The sequence below is a fragment of the Watersipora subatra genome, chromosome 3 (genome assembly GCF_963576615.1).
Source record: "Watersipora subatra chromosome 3, tzWatSuba1.1, whole genome shotgun sequence".
Classification (NCBI taxonomy): Eukaryota; Metazoa; Bryozoa; class Gymnolaemata; order Cheilostomatida; family Watersiporidae; genus Watersipora; species Watersipora subatra.
Genome location: NC_088710.1, coordinates 2,980,881 through 3,000,895, shown reverse-complemented (window position 1 = coordinate 3,000,895; position 20,015 = coordinate 2,980,881). Strand labels below are relative to the sequence as shown.

At 37.0% G+C, this 20,015-nt stretch overlaps 1 protein-coding gene and 2 non-coding genes across 3 annotated transcripts in view; 2 read left to right on the top strand and 1 right to left on the bottom strand.

Annotated features, from left to right (window-relative positions):
• LOC137389914 (protein HIRA-like) overlaps window positions 1-20,015 on the top strand; it is a 38,225-nt gene that overhangs the window by 6,865 nt on the left and 11,345 nt on the right. Inside the window, exons 8-17 of the mRNA XM_068076094.1 lie at window positions 2,106-2,216; window positions 5,071-5,141; window positions 5,439-5,544; window positions 6,911-7,096; window positions 8,151-8,204; window positions 10,166-10,251; window positions 11,685-11,871; window positions 15,491-15,573; window positions 19,064-19,220; window positions 19,406-19,501. Of these exons, the coding sequence (XP_067932195.1) occupies window positions 2,106-2,216; window positions 5,071-5,141; window positions 5,439-5,544; window positions 6,911-7,096; window positions 8,151-8,204; window positions 10,166-10,251; window positions 11,685-11,871; window positions 15,491-15,573; window positions 19,064-19,220; window positions 19,406-19,501 (1,137 nt within the window). The remainder of the gene's footprint in view (window positions 1-2,105; window positions 2,217-5,070; window positions 5,142-5,438; window positions 5,545-6,910; window positions 7,097-8,150; window positions 8,205-10,165; window positions 10,252-11,684; window positions 11,872-15,490; window positions 15,574-19,063; window positions 19,221-19,405; window positions 19,502-20,015) is intronic.
• Trnak-uuu (transfer RNA lysine (anticodon UUU)) lies at window positions 12,390-12,462 on the bottom strand. The gene has a single exon. It is a non-coding gene; the product is annotated as a tRNA-Lys (tRNA).
• Window positions 14,163-14,234, top strand: Trnad-guc (transfer RNA aspartic acid (anticodon GUC)). Its single transcript has one exon. It is a non-coding gene; the product is annotated as a tRNA-Asp (tRNA).

Here is a 20,015-nt window from a genome sequence, read left to right as displayed (position 1 = left end):
AGCTATCAGTTTCTCAGGAAAGGCGAGTTCACTGGCAAACAGGCCTAATAAGTATTTGAAAGTAGTAACTACTACAGCTCAAATTTTCATACTGATTGTCAAGATGTTAAATAGTGTCAAAATCCTGCAACCAAATCGGTCTTTGGGTGTATGCTGAGTCTCAGTGGAGATTATGTCGAGACCAGATTTGGGGTCTTTGTTGTGCCGGCACCTTCTGCAGGGGTTTTGTAGCTTGTACACCAAGGCAAGTGTTGAGGAATAACATGAGAAAGTTCAATTCAAATCTTGAGAATCAGGCAAAGAGTGAAATAAAAGAACCTGAAGCATTAGTATAATCTAGGAGTAGTTTTCAACCAAAGCATATAGACTAAACTGTAGTAGTACATAGACTAACCTGTAGTAGTATATAGACTAACCTGTAGTAGTATATAGACTAACCTGTTGTAGCATATAGACTAACCTGTAGTAGCGTATAGACTAAACTGTAGTAGCATATAGACTAACCTGAAATAGTATATAGACTAACCTGTAGTAGCATATAGACTAACCTGTAGTAGCATATAGACTAACCTGTAATAGTACATAGACTAACCTGTAGTAGCATATATACTAACCTGTAGTAATATATAGACTAACCTGTAGTAGCATATAGACTAAACTGTTGTAGCATATAGACTAAACTGCGGTAGCATATAGACTAAACTGTAGTAGCATATAGACTAAACTGTAGTAGCATATAGACTATACTGTAGTAGTTTATAAACTAACTTGTACTAGCACATAGACTAACCTGTAATAGCATATAGACTAAACTGTGGTAGCATATAGACTATACTGTAGTAGCATATAGACTAACCTGTAGTAGCATATAGACTAAACTGTAGTAGCATATAGACTAACCTGTAGTAGCAAGTCCATATTTGTGTGTGAGTAGTAGATTCATAGGTTCTGCCGGCTCACCCAGACTTCACTTCCCAGCAATAAATGCCATGAAAAAGGTAGCAACATACACACGATCATCAATGTTACTGAGTGTTTCATAACATGGCACTCCTGTAGCTTCTCACCCACCCTGCTTGCCAAACCTGGTCTCAAATGACTTTTCTTTGTTCCCACAATTCAAAGTTGTGTCAAAAGAAAACAAATGTATGACGATTGAGACAACATTTTTACAAAGATTGTTAGTGTAAAAGACAGTAAGTTCTGCCTGTGTGTCAGATCAGTAAAGTTTTGCAGCAAAATTTAGTAATTTTAAAGGAGTTTGCTGTTCACTACCTTAGATGTAGTGGGTAGAAAAAGTACAAGAATATTTTCTAGACTCTCTTGGTCAACTTTGTGATGTCAAAAAATCGAAGTGAAAATGATGACCAAAAAGAAATAGGAAAAAAGTTTTTTCCACTATAAGGAATGATCAAGTTTGTATAATTCACTATTCAGCAAACATAGACACTCCTACAGTTGATTATACTGTCACCCTCCCTCCTCCATTGTATTTACCATCTTCAGTGCTTCTGTTTTATACTGTCACCCTCCCTCCTGTGTTGTATTTACCATCTTCAGTACTTCTGTTTTTTACTGTCACCCTCCCTCCTGCGTTGTATTTACCATCTTCACTGCTTCTGTTTTATACTGGCACCCTCTCTCCTCCATTGTATTTACCATCTTCAGTGCTTCTGTTTTATACTGTCACCCTCCCTCCTGTGTTGTATTTACCATCTTCAGTGCTTCTGTTTTATACTGGCACCCTCCCTCCTCCGTTGTATTTATCATCTTCACTGCTTCTGTTTTATACTGTCACTCTCCCTCCTGCGTTGTATTTACCATTTTCACTGCTTCTGTTTTATACTGTCACTCTCCCTCCTGTGTTGTATTTACCATCTTCAGTGCTTCTGTTTTAACATCTAGTTAGTCAATATGCAGTGGACCAGACTTTCATCTTAAAATACCGCAAGCGCAAAACTCTTGAGCTAAAATTGTTTGTTAGTCATTCTTATATACACTCCGCATTTGTACTGTGATATTCTCAACTATCGGCTGTCGATATTTATGCAGATAAAATATATCCACATAAATATATTGTTGTTATTTTGTTGTTTTTGATATAGAAATTCAATCCCAAACTTCTCAAAAGGCGAGTCATGAAAAAGAGAAGAGAGGAATTTGTGAAGTATTGTTGCTGCGCTGTCGGTAGTCGAGACAGCTCTTGTTCCATATGGGTGAGTGATTACTGGTTTACTTGTCTTATCGATTCTACGCTCGCTGAGGAGTGCAATCACAATTTTTAAGTATAGGCATGACTACTTGAGTACTTGTTGCTGCATATTGCAGCCTGAGCCTGAGATAATTGGGGAATTGTTTTCCCTGATTATGCACCCAAGTAAACTCAATCGCATAGTTTCGCCTTGTTTTATTTTCATACTTCTAGTTTAAGAATAATTCCAAAAAAGATTATGTGAGTATTACGTTTTCATTTTCAGTATAATTCCAAAGTTTTAAGTTGATTCGATGATTAGTTCTTGAGATATCGTCAAAATACCGTGGCCACTTCTAATCAGCAGAGAAAGGAAAAATGGCTGCTGATAGAATATTGGTTTCTAATGGCAGACGGATTGAAATTCTCTATAATGACGGATCAAATTAGACAAAGCTAAAAAGCACCAAGAGCCTCTTTTCAGCAACAAAGGCTTCCTCTTTTCAGCAACAAGAGCTTCCTCTTTTCAGCAACAAAAGCTTCCTCTTTTCAGCAACAAAAGCTTCCTCTTTTCAGCAACAAAAGCCTCCTCTTTTCAGCAACAAGAGCTTCCTCTTTTCAGCAACAAGAGCTTCCTCTTTTCAGCAACAAAAGCTTCCTCTTTTCAGCAACAAGAGCTTCCTCTTTTCAGCAACAAAAGCTTCCTCTTTTCAGCAACAAAAGCTTCCTCTTTTCAGCAACAAGAGCTTCCTCTTTTCAGCAACAAGAGCTTCCTCTTTTCAGCAACAAAAGCTTCCTCTTTTCAGCAACAAGAGCTTCCTCTTTTCAGCAACAAGAGCTTCCTCTTTTCAGCAACAAAAGCTTCCTCTTTTCAGCAACAAGAGCTTCCTCTTTTCAGCAACAAGAGCTTCCTCTTTTCAGCAACAAGAGCTTCCTCTTTTCAGCAACAAAAGCTTCCTCTTTTCAGCAACAAGAGCTTCCTCTTTTCAGCAACAAGAGCTTCCTCTTTTCAGCAACAAAAGCTTCCTCTTTTCAGCAACAAAAGCTTCCTCTTTTCAGCAACAAGAGCTTCCTATTTTCAGCAACAAAAGCTTCCTCTTTTCAGCAACAAAAGCTTCCTCTTTTCAGCAACAAGAGCTTCCTCTTTTCAGCAACAAGAGCTTCCTCTTTTCAGCAACAAAAGCTTCCTCTTTTCAGCAACAAGAGCCTCTTTTCAGCAACAAGAGCTTTACACTATAACTGTTTGTTTTTTATTCAACAAATATACCCACTCTATTAGACTCGGTCTACTGTATTCATTGTTTCCTCAGTTACCGTATATCCTCGCATATACGCATGTAGTATATACGCATGGATATACTATACTATAGATGTAATATGGATATAGTATTCTAGAACACACCAACATTTTGTATACCAAACCAAAGGGCCCAGCTTATATGCGTGTAACTCTGACTGAAAGCAAACGAAATGCCAGTAGGCTAACTTAATTTCAGCAATTCCGACTCGAATCTCTATTAACTCAATTTTATTAATAAAATTTAAACAACAATAGTTGCTGTTTTAATCAACTTTTTAAATATCATCTCTTTCGCTACCAAATAAGTTTTTTACCGAAACAATTAAATATTCAGTAAAACCAAATATTGGACGTTGGCACAATAAGTTGTCATAATATCTGACCAAATTAATTAGCATAAAATTTTACATCACTTGATGCCATAAAAAGGCCACAAATGTGTTGTCGAATGAGATCGCCCACTCTTTGTCCTCTTCATACCATCGTGGTTGACAAGTTAAGCATGTTCCGAGTCAGACGAGTCACCACTATCTCTGTAGCTTACGGTATTATTATTACTGCTAAAAATGAATACTCACTGTCACTACTAGTATCGCTTAATCTTCAAAAGTTCATTGATCTACAATTCTGAAACCCACGAAGTTGTAATGCATCAGATCATTGTGAAGAAGATATAGCTATAAAATGTGTTTATGCTAAGCTAAACTAAGGTCAGCATGAGATGCAAACACGTTTTCCATTGGCTCAACGCAAACAGATGATCGTTTTTTTTAATGAAGCGGAGACACGATAGGCTAATTATACAACTAACTACTCACCAATCAAACATTTTGTACTAAGCCTGCAAAAGTTGCTTCATTTCCGCAACCTTTTGCTTTGATAGGTATGCATAGTCTGTTACGATTTATAGAGTTGGCTTATATGTAAATTCTTATAAATTTTTTGATTTTAGGACTGTTCTTCTAGGGTCGGCTCATATGCGGGGACATACGCGGGGACATACGGTACCCCTAAAACATTAATTCTTCACAAGATTGTGAGACAAGACTTGACTCTATTTGATTTCTGTTTTTTTTTTTCATCGAGTTTTACAGTTTGAAGATTCAAAATTACGTTTAGTTCAAAAGTTTTGTGCTGTTCCAAGTGCTTTCACAATCGATTGAAAGTTGTTAGTACTGTCTTGCATCAGGGAACTTGCTTGTATATTTAAAGCTTCAAAGTGTTAAAGCAATTGCCAGACGTAAGGCGCCAGACGTAAGGCGTCAGACGTAAGATGCCAGACGTAAGGCGCCAGACGTATGGCGTCAGACGTAAGGCGCCAGACGTAATGTGCCAGACGTAATGCGTCAGGCGTAAGGTGCTAGACGTAATGTGCCAGACGTAAGGTGCCAGACGTAAGTTGTCAGACGTAATGAGCTCAGAAAACTTTGATAACTAAAGATGGATTCTACAACAACTTTGTATAATATTTCTAGCCTCATTGTATTTGCTTGTACTGTATCTCATGCTTGATAAGCTTGTGTGATGTAGGAATGGAAGACTTGTTCATCGTATCAGTGATGACTCATTTTTTCCGTAGCTGACTTCCCTGAGGAGACCTCTAGTGGTGCTGCATGACCTCTTCAACAATTCTGTCATTGACCTGGCCTGGTATGTCCTACTTATTCATTTCTTCGTTTTATTTTTAGAATAAGAATTTCATAATTTCTTGATTTGCAAACTTAGAAATTCTCTGAGAGTTGGCTTCATGTTCACGGTTTTCTTCACCTTTTTCTCTGCACGTTGTTTCGCGGTGTTTCGCTATAATCTTATTATTTTAATTTTTTTACAGTGTTTCTACCCTCGCTTTGTGTTTCCTCTCTCATTGATTCTCACTTGTTCTTTTTCATTTCATCCTTTTTCACCTACAATGGTAAGGCTTATTACTTATGGATTTCTGTATTACAGGAACTGCAAGGGCACACAACTTTTTATGTGCTCGTCAGATGGCACGGTGGCCTTTGTTGAGTTCACTAAGGAGGAGATTGGAACTGCCCTTACTGACGAGGAACAGGTTATTTACTACATATTATTTATTGCCCTGATGCAATAGCAAGTGGTATGTAACTATTTTTTTTAGCTGTTAGCCAATTATAGCCAATCATATATTTGATTTTTGCTGCGTTCTAATAATTTAATAATTTTTTTATATAGCCTCGTTTTCACTAGCGTATCACTAGCGTATCACTAGCGTACCACTAGCGTATCACTAGCGTACCACTAGCGTATCACTAGCACACCCCTTGCGTATCACAAGGGTACTACTAGCGTATTACTAGCGTACCCCTGGTTAGGCAGAACATCATCTCATCAAGTGAAGCGCATGTTATGTTCTTGAATTGATGTGAAGACTCTTGAGCATCATCCTAATCGAGTCAACAGCGTAACAAACTTTGACTCGAAGAAAGTTAGTTACTTTATTATAAATACACATTTCAGTTTCCGAAGGCTGATTAAATGGATCCTGAAAAGGTGCTACTTACCCGTACCTAAAATGATTCTCATATGGTTTCTTTCCTACAGTATTTTTCTCATTAGTATCTCTATTGATTTGTGCTAATTTTATGGTTGATCGTTAGTGCTAACTAGCAGAAGGCCATGCAACAAATACCTGAAACATTTAGTTTCCTCGGTGCCATGAAGATAACAACGTTGAACTTCAGTTTTCCAATTCCTGTATTTCTATAACAAGTCACCAAATAACCTCTAATATGATTAAATAGTTTTGTATGACAAGGAAAACATGCGAAAGGTTTAAAATTGAGCGAGTGACCAATGAAAACTATGGTTAAAGTACATGATGGGGACACCAAAGTTTAGAGCTTATATGGTAAAAGAGAGAGAGAAAAACTAGGCTTCATACATTGAGCTCAAACTACAAAACTCAAAGGGGAGTATTCCAACGTTTACCTGTTAATAAACTGTGTGAATAATTCAATGGATCGGGCTCTTCAATATCATCATATGTGTTCCCTGAATCACTAGTGTGTTGCATATTTTACTTGTGTGAGTCGTCAAACCCTGTTTGACCTTCCTTTGTGGGTTTGTTGAAACATAAATAATAACATGCTTATAAATATAGACAAGATATTAAACTAAACATGAAAAGATTAACAAAAAACTTTATATGAAGATTCAAATCTGATTTTTTTCATTACACCAGGACTAGAGCCACAGGAGGTGAATAAGACTAGTAACCTTCAGCATTATCAGAGGCTGATTATAGTCATTGGCAGTACTCAGCAGGTGCTTTGGCAGCTGTGGATCTCATCCAAGCGATTAGAGTCTGCAGATAATAGCTTCAATGTTTTACAGTTTTTTTTATTCGCAGGTTTTTCCTGTGTCTGTGATTTGACAGAACTTGTTCATCTTTTCTGTAGGACAAGGTTCTCTGCAGTCGATATGGAAAGTCTACGATGGCCAATGGAACGGCGTCTACTCAGATTATAGAGAATGCAGAGCTACTAAAGCTGCACCAGCACAACTCTAGCGCTATATCTAATGGAGGGACGACAAATACATCAACTAATCTGCCAACCCCAAAGAAGCCTCTGGTGAATGGATATGTAAGTCAATTCTTAATAGTCCAAGCTCTTTCTAAGGTTTGAGCTACAATTTTTGGAGGTTCATAATTATCTATCACTATGTTTCTAAGGTGCGGTTGATGCGGGTTTGGAGTTGTGCGCACGTGGATAAATGTTTCGGTGGACATGCGCATGTTGTGGATTAAGGCGGTCGCTTTGTTGAAAAGGAAGGAATTTTGCGCAGAGGTCAGAGGGACGCATTCATGTCTCTCTTAGCGGCAGACTTTTGAAATAGGAATGATGAAAGTGTGGAAAACGTTTAAAATGGAATCGCATGCACGGATTTTTTTCGCACATCATTCGCAAGTGGCATTTTCATCTTTTGCAAGCATGAAACATTCAATACAAATTTAGACTATTGCCATGGTAACATAGTGTGTGCCATGCCTAGACTATTGCCATGGTAACATAGTGCATGCCATTCCTAGACTATTGCCATGGTAACATACTGGTGCCATGCTTAGACTATTGCCATGGTAACATACTGGTGCCATGCTTAGATTATTGCCATGGAAACATAGTGTGGGCTATGCCTAGACTATTGCCATGGCAACATAGTGTGCGCCATGCCTAGACTATTGCCATGGAAACATAGTGTGTGCCATGCCTAGACTATTGCCATGGAAACATAGTGTGTGCCATGCCTAGACTATTGCCATGGTAACATAGTGCGTGCCATGCCTAGACTATTTGAGTATTATTATGCCAATTTGGGTATTATTCATAGAGCCGCTTCAGAAGTTGTTTCCATTGAATATTTTCTGTTTCCTTTGCAAGCGACAAGCTTTGTCTCTATACCCACTCTAATCTCTTTAATTATGCATTACATCATTTACTCACATCCTCGCACTAGCAGCAGGTATCCGCTCACAGCTTTCAATTGACAAGCTTCAGCAGGTGTCATGATACTCCGATCAGCCCAGTACCTTATTGTAGGTCAACATATTAAGCTATCAAATGGCAATGGCATGCATGTGCTTTTTCTGTTCTTATTACCTGGTTGATCAAGTAGAGCTTTTACACTTTTACTTTGCAGTGTACTCCTGAAAAGGATTCTGGGAAGGCGAGTGAATCCAACATGAGTGCAAATGTATGTATTCTTATAATATATTGTTTCTGTGAGCTGTAAACGCTGCAGTGATGTGTCTTAATTTTTTCACTACCAAATAAATTTCTTTATCGGGACGAAATTACACATTCGGTAAAATCTGAAATTTGACAAGGGCGCATATAGATCGTCATAACATTTGAACCACACGGTATACAAAAACTGTTTTTATACGAAATTAATTAGCATAAAATTTTACATCAGCTGCTGTCTTAAAAAATACTACAAATGTGTTGCAGGATGAACTCGGTTATTTTGTCGACAGTTTTCGCTACGACCGTGAGCGTGTCTGAGTCAGAAATTTATCAATATTATTATTATTATCAATATTATTACAGTTTGCAGCTTTATTATTACTAATAAAAATAAAACTAATCATTTTCAGCAGTGCTACTGTTCAATGAAAATCACCTAGAGTCCAGAGATCTCAGATTAAAGAAAATTTGTAGCTGTAATGCGTCTATCGCGACCGGTCATTGCTAACACTAAGTTGCAATAAATGATAGAATATTTTGCATAGTAAAACTACGCTCAGGATGGGCTGTAAACATATTTTTATTGACTCAACGCATGCAGATAATTGTTTCTTCTCGTTTATCTGTATGTACCGATATGATGGGTAATTAATTAGCTACTCTCCACTCAGAAACGTTTTTGTACTAAGCCTGCTAAAACCACATTATGCCGCCCTTGCCCTTTGTCTTTCTTTACAAAGTCAACTGTACTTTACTCTAATATCTACATACTTGAGTATGCTGTGATATATGCTTAATTTTATTGTCACTGTTGCCATCCCTAGCTGACTGATATTTAGCGCAATTTTCATTTGATCACTTTTTATTCTGGGTTAATAAAGCTCAAAAAAACAGTTTCTGAGTTATGACCAAAAAAATGAATGTAAAATATATCGATAATTTTTTCGTAATTAGTTTGCTCAAAAATAAATTTGCATAAATGTTTAATAGCGGTGATAATAACTAACGAAAATTACAGTACAACGCTCACTGAGTGTGTGAGTGTGTAGTTTTAGTATTGTGTAGTGTAGTACTGTAATTTTCATAAACTACCGACAATGTAATTACAGTGCAACACACTTGAGTGTTGTACTGTAATTACAGTGCAACACATTTGAGTGTTGTACTGTAATTTTTGTGAACTAGCAATGGCGTGCATGTAACGCATGCACACTGTTGCTAGAGCCACATATTGGTCAAAGTTGTCATTCTTTGGACAGACAATCATGCAGACAATCGTTGAAATAGATGACAACAGGTGTTTGGTAGATGACAACAGGTGTTTGAAGTAGATGACAACAGGTGTTTGAAGTAGAAGACAACAGGTGTTTGAAGTAGATGACAACAGGTGTTTGAAGTAGATGACAGCAGGGGTTTCAAGTAAATGGCAGCGTGTGTTTGAAGTAGATCACAGCAGGTGGTTGAAGTAGATGACAGCAGGTGGTTGAAGCAGATGACAACAGGTGTTTGAAGTATATGACAACATGTGTTTGAAGTAGATGACAACCAGTGTTTGAAGTATATGACAACAGGTGTTTGAAGTAGATGACAACCGGTGTTTTAAGTAGATGACAATAGGTGTTTGAAGCAGATGACAATAGGTGTTTGAAGCAGATGACAACAGGTGTTTGAAGTAGATGACAGCAGGTTTTTGAAGTAGATGACAGCAGGTGTTTGAGGTAGATGACAACAGGTGTTTGAGGTAGATGACAACAGGTGTTTGACAGATGACAACAGATGTTTGAAGTACATGACAACAAGGGTTTGACAGATGACAGCACGTATTTGAGGTAGATGACAGCAGGTGTTTAAGGTAGATGACAGCAGGTGTTTGACAGATGGCAACAGGTGTTTGACAGATGACAACAGGTGTTTGATAGACGACAACAGGTGTTTGAAGTACATGACAACAAGTGTTTGTGCTTCCAGACTCCATCCAAGCAAATAGAAACCAGAACTAAAGATGGTCGCCGAAGAATCACTCCCATATTTCTTTCACCACCTCCAGCCCTGGGGTATGTCTCTAATCATCTGCCCAAAATCATGGTTGGCACATTTTTCTCAGTGCAATAAATACGGGTGGTATTTACCTTCCTGGGGATAAGGTGTTAAGTGGGAAAATGTGGGAAAAGTATGAATATTTCCAGTTTGCAAAAAATCATGAACTGTAGTTTGCTAACTTGAATATATTAAAAACTGATTTATAAAACAATTTTGTAACTTTATTTCCAGTAATAATATGCGTATAGTGTAATATATACAATGTACAATGTACAATAGATATATACATGGTAAAATATTATTTTTTAAATTACATTCAAGTATCGAAAAACACAACTTAAATATTGAACTAACTGGGATGAAAAACTGCTAAATTGCTAAAAACTCTCTCTTAACCGCGGCAGGTGAGGTACAAATCACACCAGCTGTTTTGCCATCCTCATCGCTGACCTTTTCATATTGTGCCCAAATGCTATCCACTGGTCTGGCTTGTACTGACATAGCTATGGTATATTCAATAACCGGCTATACTTGACACGATGAAAGTTGAGTTGCAAATGAGAAAGTTTTACCAGTTTTATATGAGTTCAGTATCAGTTGTTGAGTAAATATCATTATATCTAAAACTACTTCCATCTATTGTGACGAGTAGGTTAGCATTTCTAACTAGCCTATTTGGCCCTGGATAAATGATATTTCATTTTCACACAAATTAAGCTGGCCTATAGAGTGAAACATATCACTCATTAATAAAGTCTCAGCCCAAAAGGAACTCAAAGACTGGTTCAATTTGTCTAACTTAATGATCCATTCAGAATTTCACTCAAAATTCTGTCTAGAAAAGTATTTTGCAACAGCATCTTATTCCTGGCAATAAACTGTATGCATGAACCAAATTGTTGACAATCATAAAAAATAATTATATAATTCTCAATATAGTTCCAATATTTTAATTTTATCTCACTTATTAGTATTTTTCTCTATTTGTTTCGTGCTTTTTTTCGACCTACTCTTGGACTTTCCTGCTCTCTTAGGAAAAATTGTTTTCCCCGTCTATAATACCTAGATGTATAGTGTGGTCTAAATAGTGTGCTCGACAAAGGTGATCCTGTTACTTCTTATTGACCCCCTATTAATCCAGTTTCTATATCTGTGCAACTGGTCCTTGCTGAAACCTAGAAATAATGAATTGTTTTTAAACAACTCAAACTTTCCTAATATCCCACCATCATGGTACCATGGTGACAGGTACCATGGTGACAGGTACCATGGTGACAGGTACCATGGTGACAGGTACCATGGTGACAGGTACCATGGTGACAGGTACCATGGTTGCAGGTACCATGGTTGCAGGTACCATGGTGACAGGTCATACCTACTGTATTAGTAAAACTGCAGATTGTACAATAAAATTGTCGGTATGGTATATTTTAAACATTATTTTCAGCAATATAGCTCCACCCGTTTTTACTTCGACCAATGAGATCAGCAAGATAGTCATAGAACATGCTTCCTCTGAAGACGCTTCCCTGTTCGCGAAGCCGCTTGCTAGCGAAAGCACATCTCCAAAAGATCTTGGAAGGGGTAAGATGGCAGCAGCTGACGCAATCTCAGACTCTATGGCTATTATTCAGGTAGGTTTGTGTATTAAGCCATGTAGAAACCTCAGTATATGTAAAAGTCTGTATTCTCAGACCAGCCAATTCCAGACATGCACAGGTCTGACTAGTTTCTACTGATGGGATGTGGGAATAGAGTTTTTCTGATAGAGCAGTCATACCACAACATACGAGTGTTCCGACATACGAGTGTTCCGACATACGAGTGTTCCGACATACGAGTGTTCCGACATACGAGTGTTCCGACATACGAGTGTTCCGACATACGAGTGTCCCGACATGCGAGTGTTCCGACATACGAGTTTCCCGACATGCGAGTGTCCCGGCATGCGAGTGTCCCGGCATGCGAGTGTCCCGACATACATCTGGTTACTTTGGTTTCACACATGATTCTAAATTACTCAAGGATTTAAAAGGGGTGATTGTAAGTAAGAACTGTATTCTGTTAAAGTAGCTTTTATCGATAAAAGATTTCTTGCATGTAATATTTGTCAAATTTTAAAATGTGATGTTACTCACAAAAAACTAAGCTTCGCCCGAACAGGGACTCGAACCCTGGACCCTCAGATTAAAAGTCTGATGCTCTACCGACTGAGCTATCCGGGCGGCTCTGAGGGAGTGTCCAACCTATTCATCGTGTTCAATAAGTGAAGCCGTTGGTCTGCTAAGTGTTTACAAAGCCATTAATCAGTAATTTGCCATCTTATGTTGACCAAGTCAATGGGTACAGATACATGAGCATATATGTGATATAAAGTTATTAGATAATGAATTGTTTGCTAGTCAAAGGCCGCTTGCCAAATCTATGTAGCGACTACATGTCTATGGCTCAGGTAGTCAGCCATGCATGACCTTTAACCTTACAGCATCTTTAGGTATGGCAGAAGTGTTTTATTTTGTTAAATGGACTCACATGGCACCGTTCCTTCAATTTAGTGGTACAGAGGTGTAGCCTATTTCAACATACCTCTTACATGTTTATACCTCCTTTGGTTATCCACTTACGCTGCTAGGGAGGGGGGTGTTCACTGGGCTCCCAAACAGCTGCGAAACTCATCATGTGCATTTGAATGAGAAAAACTGAAAAGCTGACACAGTCTGTAACCTCATTATGTAAATATTGAAATTCTATTATATTCTATTAAATTATACCTGTTTTACTACTAGAAGCTGAACTTAGCGTTACAGTTGTGTCTGAGTTGAAACTTTACTGCAACAACTTATGGATACTAAAATGGAAGACAATTCTGCCTAAAATGTTAAAAATTATGGAATCATTAGCTAAGTTAAAAAGTTCAGATGAAAAGAGAAAATAACCAAAGGTCATTGACAGGTTAGAAAAAGAAATTCTCTATTAGACTGGCTAAATCTTGTGATCAGAACTCTACACGTAAATTAAAATATATAAAATTGTGCTCAAACTATACGGAAATTTCATTACCTGAAAATATGTCAGTCTCCGTCTAGTCGTCACAATGTATGTTTTGGTCCCCCAACATGGTAGACAATGATAATGCAAAGTCAAAGCAGATTCCACAATGACTGAAAAGGTTTGCGCCGTAGTTGAGCTGTTAGAGAATTACACCAATCAGCTTGTGTGTACTTCCTGTTGAGCGCGCTTGCCAGAAATTCCTCCTTCACACAAATTGGAAATTTTAAATAATTTTCTATAAAAATTAGCTATTTTCACAAGTCATCTGTTTAATAATTATTATGAATATGGTTCTAGACAATTTAGTTGGTCTAGCTCCGAAGACGAGTGATTTTAATGTTACTACGTAGCATTGCATCTGTTTCCAGTTGATATTTTACAAAGATCACTAACCTTTCTGTCAATGTTCATGCTTTCAAAATGTTGATAATACCTGGTATCTGGTCAAAATTACCCAAAAAGTATAATTCAAACTCTCGTTTGCTGTTTTATCTGCTACTGTTAATTTAATAAAAAGTTGTGTTGTCAGTTAACCATCAAGTAGATTATGAACTATCATATGGTTCGTAATCTACTGAAGTGTACCTACTATAGTCGAGTTGCAAGATGGCAACCACTGCGATTCATTACTAGTAATTAAAGTCAGCTGTGAGTTTGTCTTGTTGCGTTCTAATATTTCATCACTATATCACCATATACGGTAGGTTTCACATAGGTTTTGTGAGATTTAATGTCCAATATTCGCATGTGTGGCTACATGCGGCTACACAGGTTTATTCGGCGATAATTGGTTCTCGTGTCAACGTTGCCGACTAGCCGGTGAATTATTAAGGGGATTGTTATAACCTTGTTACAGTTAGCCAATTTCAGCGAATCCGTGATAGTATAGTGGTAAGTATCCCCGCCTGTCACGCGGGAGACCGGGGTTCGATTCCCCGTCACGGAGAGCTTCTTTTTATTGGCATTTCGTTGCTGCTTCTTTTTATTGTTGCAACTATTCATTAATATGAAAGTAGCCCATTTAGATGCGCTGCTCTCGAGGCAGTCAGTTTAAAATAACAAAAAAGCGAAAATAGCTTAGTGATGGTTGACATAATAACATTACATACCGGAACTTAAGTGGTAGAAATTATAAGATTTGAATTCACCATCACATATGTATTTGTACAATAGAGCCCTGTATATGTACACCGTTCGCCATGCATTGACAAATTGTATGCCTGTATGTTGCTTAAGTGCTGTGACTAAATTTGTGGCTATACCTTTGTCATCCACTTTTTCCGCGCTATAAAACCAATTGCAATTCTCAGCTTTCTCAAGGATCTCAATCCTCCATCGTTTCAATTACTTTGGTCTGCGCTAGAATATCACCCAGCTTGATATTTCAGACGACACTTTTTAAAGTAATGCAATAGCGATTTCCGATTGTATTCAAATTAAAACTAACTGAATCGTTTATAGCAAGTTGTATTCTTATCTTAAAGGTTCCTTAGCTTATTTTTTCAGCTTAGCCTTTTTCAGTGAAGTTATCAAAAACCTTCAATTGTTTTGTTATCTAAACAATATAATACAATATAATACTATATAATACAATATAATACTATATAATACTATATAATACAATATAATACTATATAATACAATGTAATACTATATAATACAATATAATACTATATAATACAATATAATACTATATAATACAATATAATACTATATAATACTATATAATACAATATAATACTATATAATACAATATAATACTATATAATAGCCTACTATATAATACTATATAATACAATATAATACTATATAATACAATATAATACTATATCATACAATATAATACTATATAATACAATATAATATAATACAATATAATACAATACAATTAGACATGGTTCATGCTGATTAATCATGACATGTATCAATCATTGAGTTAGAATCAGAAAGGAGAGTCTTTTAGGTTCATCATGTCACCAAGCATAAGAATACCAAATATATGAAACTCAAATCAGCATTTGATTTTCATATATTCTTTGTTCTGCTCCTTAAGCTTCTCACATTACTCGTATATGCAGTACCTTCTGTAAAGCGTATTACATCTGTTTTGAGTTGTAATAAATGGCGTGTAACTGTTTGATTATATGTCACCTGCCTTAAGGTGTTTTTATGAAAGCAATTTCTGCAGTTCCATCGTTTTAGCCGATGTCATCTGCTGAAGCAATGGCAACGAGCACAACAACAGCAACTAAGAGCAAGTCTCACTCTGTGGATGTCCAAGCAAAGTATGTAGCCATAACAACGCTCCTGCTGATATCACATCTTAACTCGTATCTTAAGTCGGCAAGCCGTACCCTTGTTGCTAGTTCTTGTCGCACGCGGAATTAGCGACAAGTTCATTTGCTTGTTGCTAATTCCCCATGAAACCAGCAAATGAACTCCGCAATGGGTTTCTGACATTGCGGAGTTCATTTGCTTGTTGCATGGCAACCACTACCAACCAACTGGTTTTATTGGCATCACTAGCAAATAAGTGGTTTTATTATTTTTGCACAATCGGCAATCAAAAAAGAAGATTAAATTGCCAGAGCCAAGTATCTGGTTTATTGTTTCTTATTACTATAAACTGAGTAACACAATCAAGTTTCAATCAGGAGTTTCTGATTTTGCTGCGACCAGTCGAAAGCATTTTTGCAAACTCTTTAATCAACCGATTTGACGGATATGTTACCTTTACCTAACAATCGTTTTTACAGGCTCCTTAGGTTTTAGATGTTTCTCAGTAAGTATCAGGTCTAGAAACAAAATTTTTAAATAGCTTAGAATCAGCCCAAGTCAACACTTGTTTTGTACAAACTTAAGCCGTGGTCACACGGGCACCGAACCGAACTAAATGACGCAAAACGACGTCGTTTTCAGCTCTAAAATGTTCGGCTGAGGACATTTCTGGCCGAAACGAACTATTTCGGTACTGCTCGAAATTTCGTGCCGAACCCTTGCTCTTATTGGCTGGTTAAAATTCTAGAATTCTAGCGAGCACGCGTCACATTTCTTCTTACGTGCGTGTGAGTAAAGTTAAAAAAGAAATGGGACGATACTTGTATTTCGTTAAATAAACAACATGAAGCAATTTACGACAAGGTTCACCCGGACTTGTGATTGGGTTGCATAAATGTAAGATGTTGCACTTAAGTTTTGCATGAATGTAGGGGAATGGTTGTGATTTTCTTTCGTGTAGAATATAAGTAATGTGTCATATTCATCCTGATGAACTATCGTTGACTGATTTATTTATGTAAAACCACAGTAATATGATAAAGACTGTTTTTGTTTGTTATGTACTCAGCATAGAAAAACATTCATATGTTAATAAAAAAAATATAATTATGTTGATGGGAAGGGTTAGCAAAATATTTGTATCGAGTGATTTACTTTGAGCAGCCGAACGATCTTCTGATAAATCTGCTGTGTAATTATAATTTATAATTGTTCCTCAAAGTTTTTTTGTTTACAATAGAAATATTTAACTCAAATACATAACAACTACTAATGAAACCGTGTCCTGTCTCTATACGTATGGTATCTAGGAAGCGAAGTTACTTCGGTGGCCGTGTGACATGTGCCACGAACCGAACCAGCCTCCGAACCGAACCGATCCTACGTCGGTTCGGTGCTCGTGTGACCACGCCTTTACAAAGAACCTCTCCAGTCTAAGTTTCAAATAATACAAAAGACATTGATCACACAACTTCTACAATCCTACTCATAACTCCTCGTGGTGCTTGATGGAAACATGTCCTCTGTAGTGCAAAATAATAAAGCTACTATGACGACAAGGTTTCAGTGCTCACTATGAAGTACTTGGCTAACATGAGAGGTCATAGAACATGAGTCACATTATTTTTTTTGTTATAGCCAATAATCTCCTGCATTTTAGGGGTTATTTAAAAATTATTTCTTTAACCCTTTCGATGCCATAGACGCATAAATACGTTTTCTATGGTCGAGTGCCGTAGGCCCATAATTGCGACTTTCCCAGCAATGGCTTAGTAACTTCATTTTATTATTCGTTGACAGCATAACCCACGGTCTTTATGACTTTCATGATATTGACATCATTGTCCGAAGATTTCTCTATAGAATTAGACTAAATTAACGGAGCAATTTTAAACTTTTGTTTGAGAACTACTAACCTAAAAATGGACAATTTTTGTGTAAGTTTTGTTAAGTACCGCACGAGTCAGAAAACAGGTAATTACTCATGTCGCTGACGTTTAAGCCAATTCAGATTTAGATTTTCGTGATGACACAGATAATTAAAGTAGCAGCAGTGACTCTGATAGTGGTAGAAGTAATAGTTTTGTAAGCGTTAAGAATATTGTGGAGGGTGGTCTTAGCTTCGTAACGATTGATTCACATAGCTTTATCATCGCACAAAGTATAGATACATTAAATTTTTTGCATAGCAGTGTTAGTTAACATGTTGGAAAAATAAAATATGTTACAAAAAATGATCTAGATAGAGTTTGAGATTGAAAAAATATTATATACATATCATGGAGCGATATCGGCATTTTTTGGTAAAATGGCTGGCATTAGGTCGATAGCTAAATTTGTACATGGGTGGCACTGAAAGGGTTAAACCATTTTTTCTCATTGTGGAATGGAAGAATTTAGTAAAGATAGCTATTTTACATATCACTAGAAAGGAGATTTTGGGCTGCAGAAAATGCAGTTTTCAGTTTAAAAAAATATCAATTACTTTTCAAGTTACAAAAAATTATATATGGCCATCTCGACTTGAATTGTTTTGGAAAATTAATTCCAACTTGGAAGAGTTTAAAGGTTGACTTGCAACAACATTCACATTACCGTTATTTGATATGAAAAGATTCACCATGTCTTACTCTGTTGTGTTGTAGATGCAAAATATGTGGAAAGGTGATTACAAGCTGTTAAAAGCTCAAAAACGAACAGAAAATCGCAGCCACATGAGACTGCCGTAGTTTGGATTCCCTTTCCAAAACGGCTCAAATGTGATGTAGTTGTGAGAGATAGTTTCTGTTTACACTTTCTTGCAACCTTATTCGTCGAAATCTTTTCACAAATATACTTCACTCATTGAATAAAACTATGTCTATTGTTCTTACGCGTCTGTTTTATCGTCATCGTAATGCTGTCACTTTTAGCACTGATATCCTATAACTTACCGTAAAAATTCGTTTAATTTTTTAGCCTTAGCTTGAAGGAGTACATATCATTGTCTGATAGTCATGATGAGCCTGTTGGTCACTTGTGATAATCGAAAAGTGCTGCAGAAATTATTTGCGAAGTATTGGGTCACATGATCAGATTACAACTTGCCAATTAGACCAGGCCGAAACAAAACTGTAAAGTAGCGAGCATCTATATTTGATACGGGGTCTTCGGTAAAACCCGAAGTGTTTGTCATAAACTAGTACTACGATAAGTTTTATATTGAGCTTTTTATTGGCCTTTCAATTCATGTGAGAACATACGTGACAAGACGATAACCAAATTTCGTGGCTACGTCATCGAATTAAAGAGATTCCAATCTACGACGGCTTTTTGTTTTTGAGCTTTTAAGAGCTTGTAATCACATTTCCACATATTTGGCACTTACAACACAACAGAGTAAGACATGGTGAATCTTTTGATACCAAATAACTGTAATGTGAATTTTGTTGCAAGTCAACCTTTAAACAAATGCAGTTTTTGTGTAATGATTTGATAACCAGTTTACTCTATCGATAGGCCTAAGACCAAGCCCGTGCAGGCGTCAAGCTCTAAGGCTTCCCAGGAGACAGTCAGTAAGATCGCTGTGAAACGAAAAGCCCCGCCACCTCAGGCTCACAAAAAGAGGAAAGATGCCGTACCTACCTCGGATATTGATAACCAGGCAGCACCCCCGGTCTGTTCTTTTGTTATTGGTAGTCAACGTTACAGATTTTAACTTTCATATTCTCTTGTTCTGTAGTTGAAGATGTTTTCATGGTGACTAGTAAATCTGAGTTTTGAATATTAACCATCACTAAGTTATAGCTTTAGCAAGCGTTGGCTACTCACTGGCATAACACTCAATGTTCATTCTCATAGGTGGATGCCACCCCTTCCTCATCATCAGCTCAGCCACCATTCCATCCCAAGTATAAGCTCTCCGTACCAGAAGTTAAGAAAACTCTTTCTTTTCAGGTCAGTTCTCTCCGCTGCTTACTGTCTACCATGCCTTATGAGGCAGTTGATATTAGGATGGCTCTAATCAAACACTTTGATATAAACTAAAACAGATGTGAATAACTTATTTCTTGTTACCATAGTCAGGCTGATGTGCTGCCTCAGTTACTTTCACTGATCATAAAAGCTCTACACAAGATAATATCCCCTTCTCATCGGATATTTATATTGAAAATTGCTTCTAATAATGCGTGTTGAACATTACTTTAAATGGGAAATCAAGTAGTATGTTACACTGTACGTTGACAAATTCCCATGTTGAGATATGACTGTGTGTAATTTGTACAAAATGTGTAAAATTTGCATTGAGGTATGATTGTAAAATCATGTTTCAATGGATTATGTAGAAGAGTTAACTATGCGTACGTGCTATCAAATTTACATTCTTGCAAAGTTTTCAGAAGACAAATTTGGATGTCTAAAACTGCTTTTTATTTCAAAACCAGTTAATTCTGAGATAATTCTGAGGTTT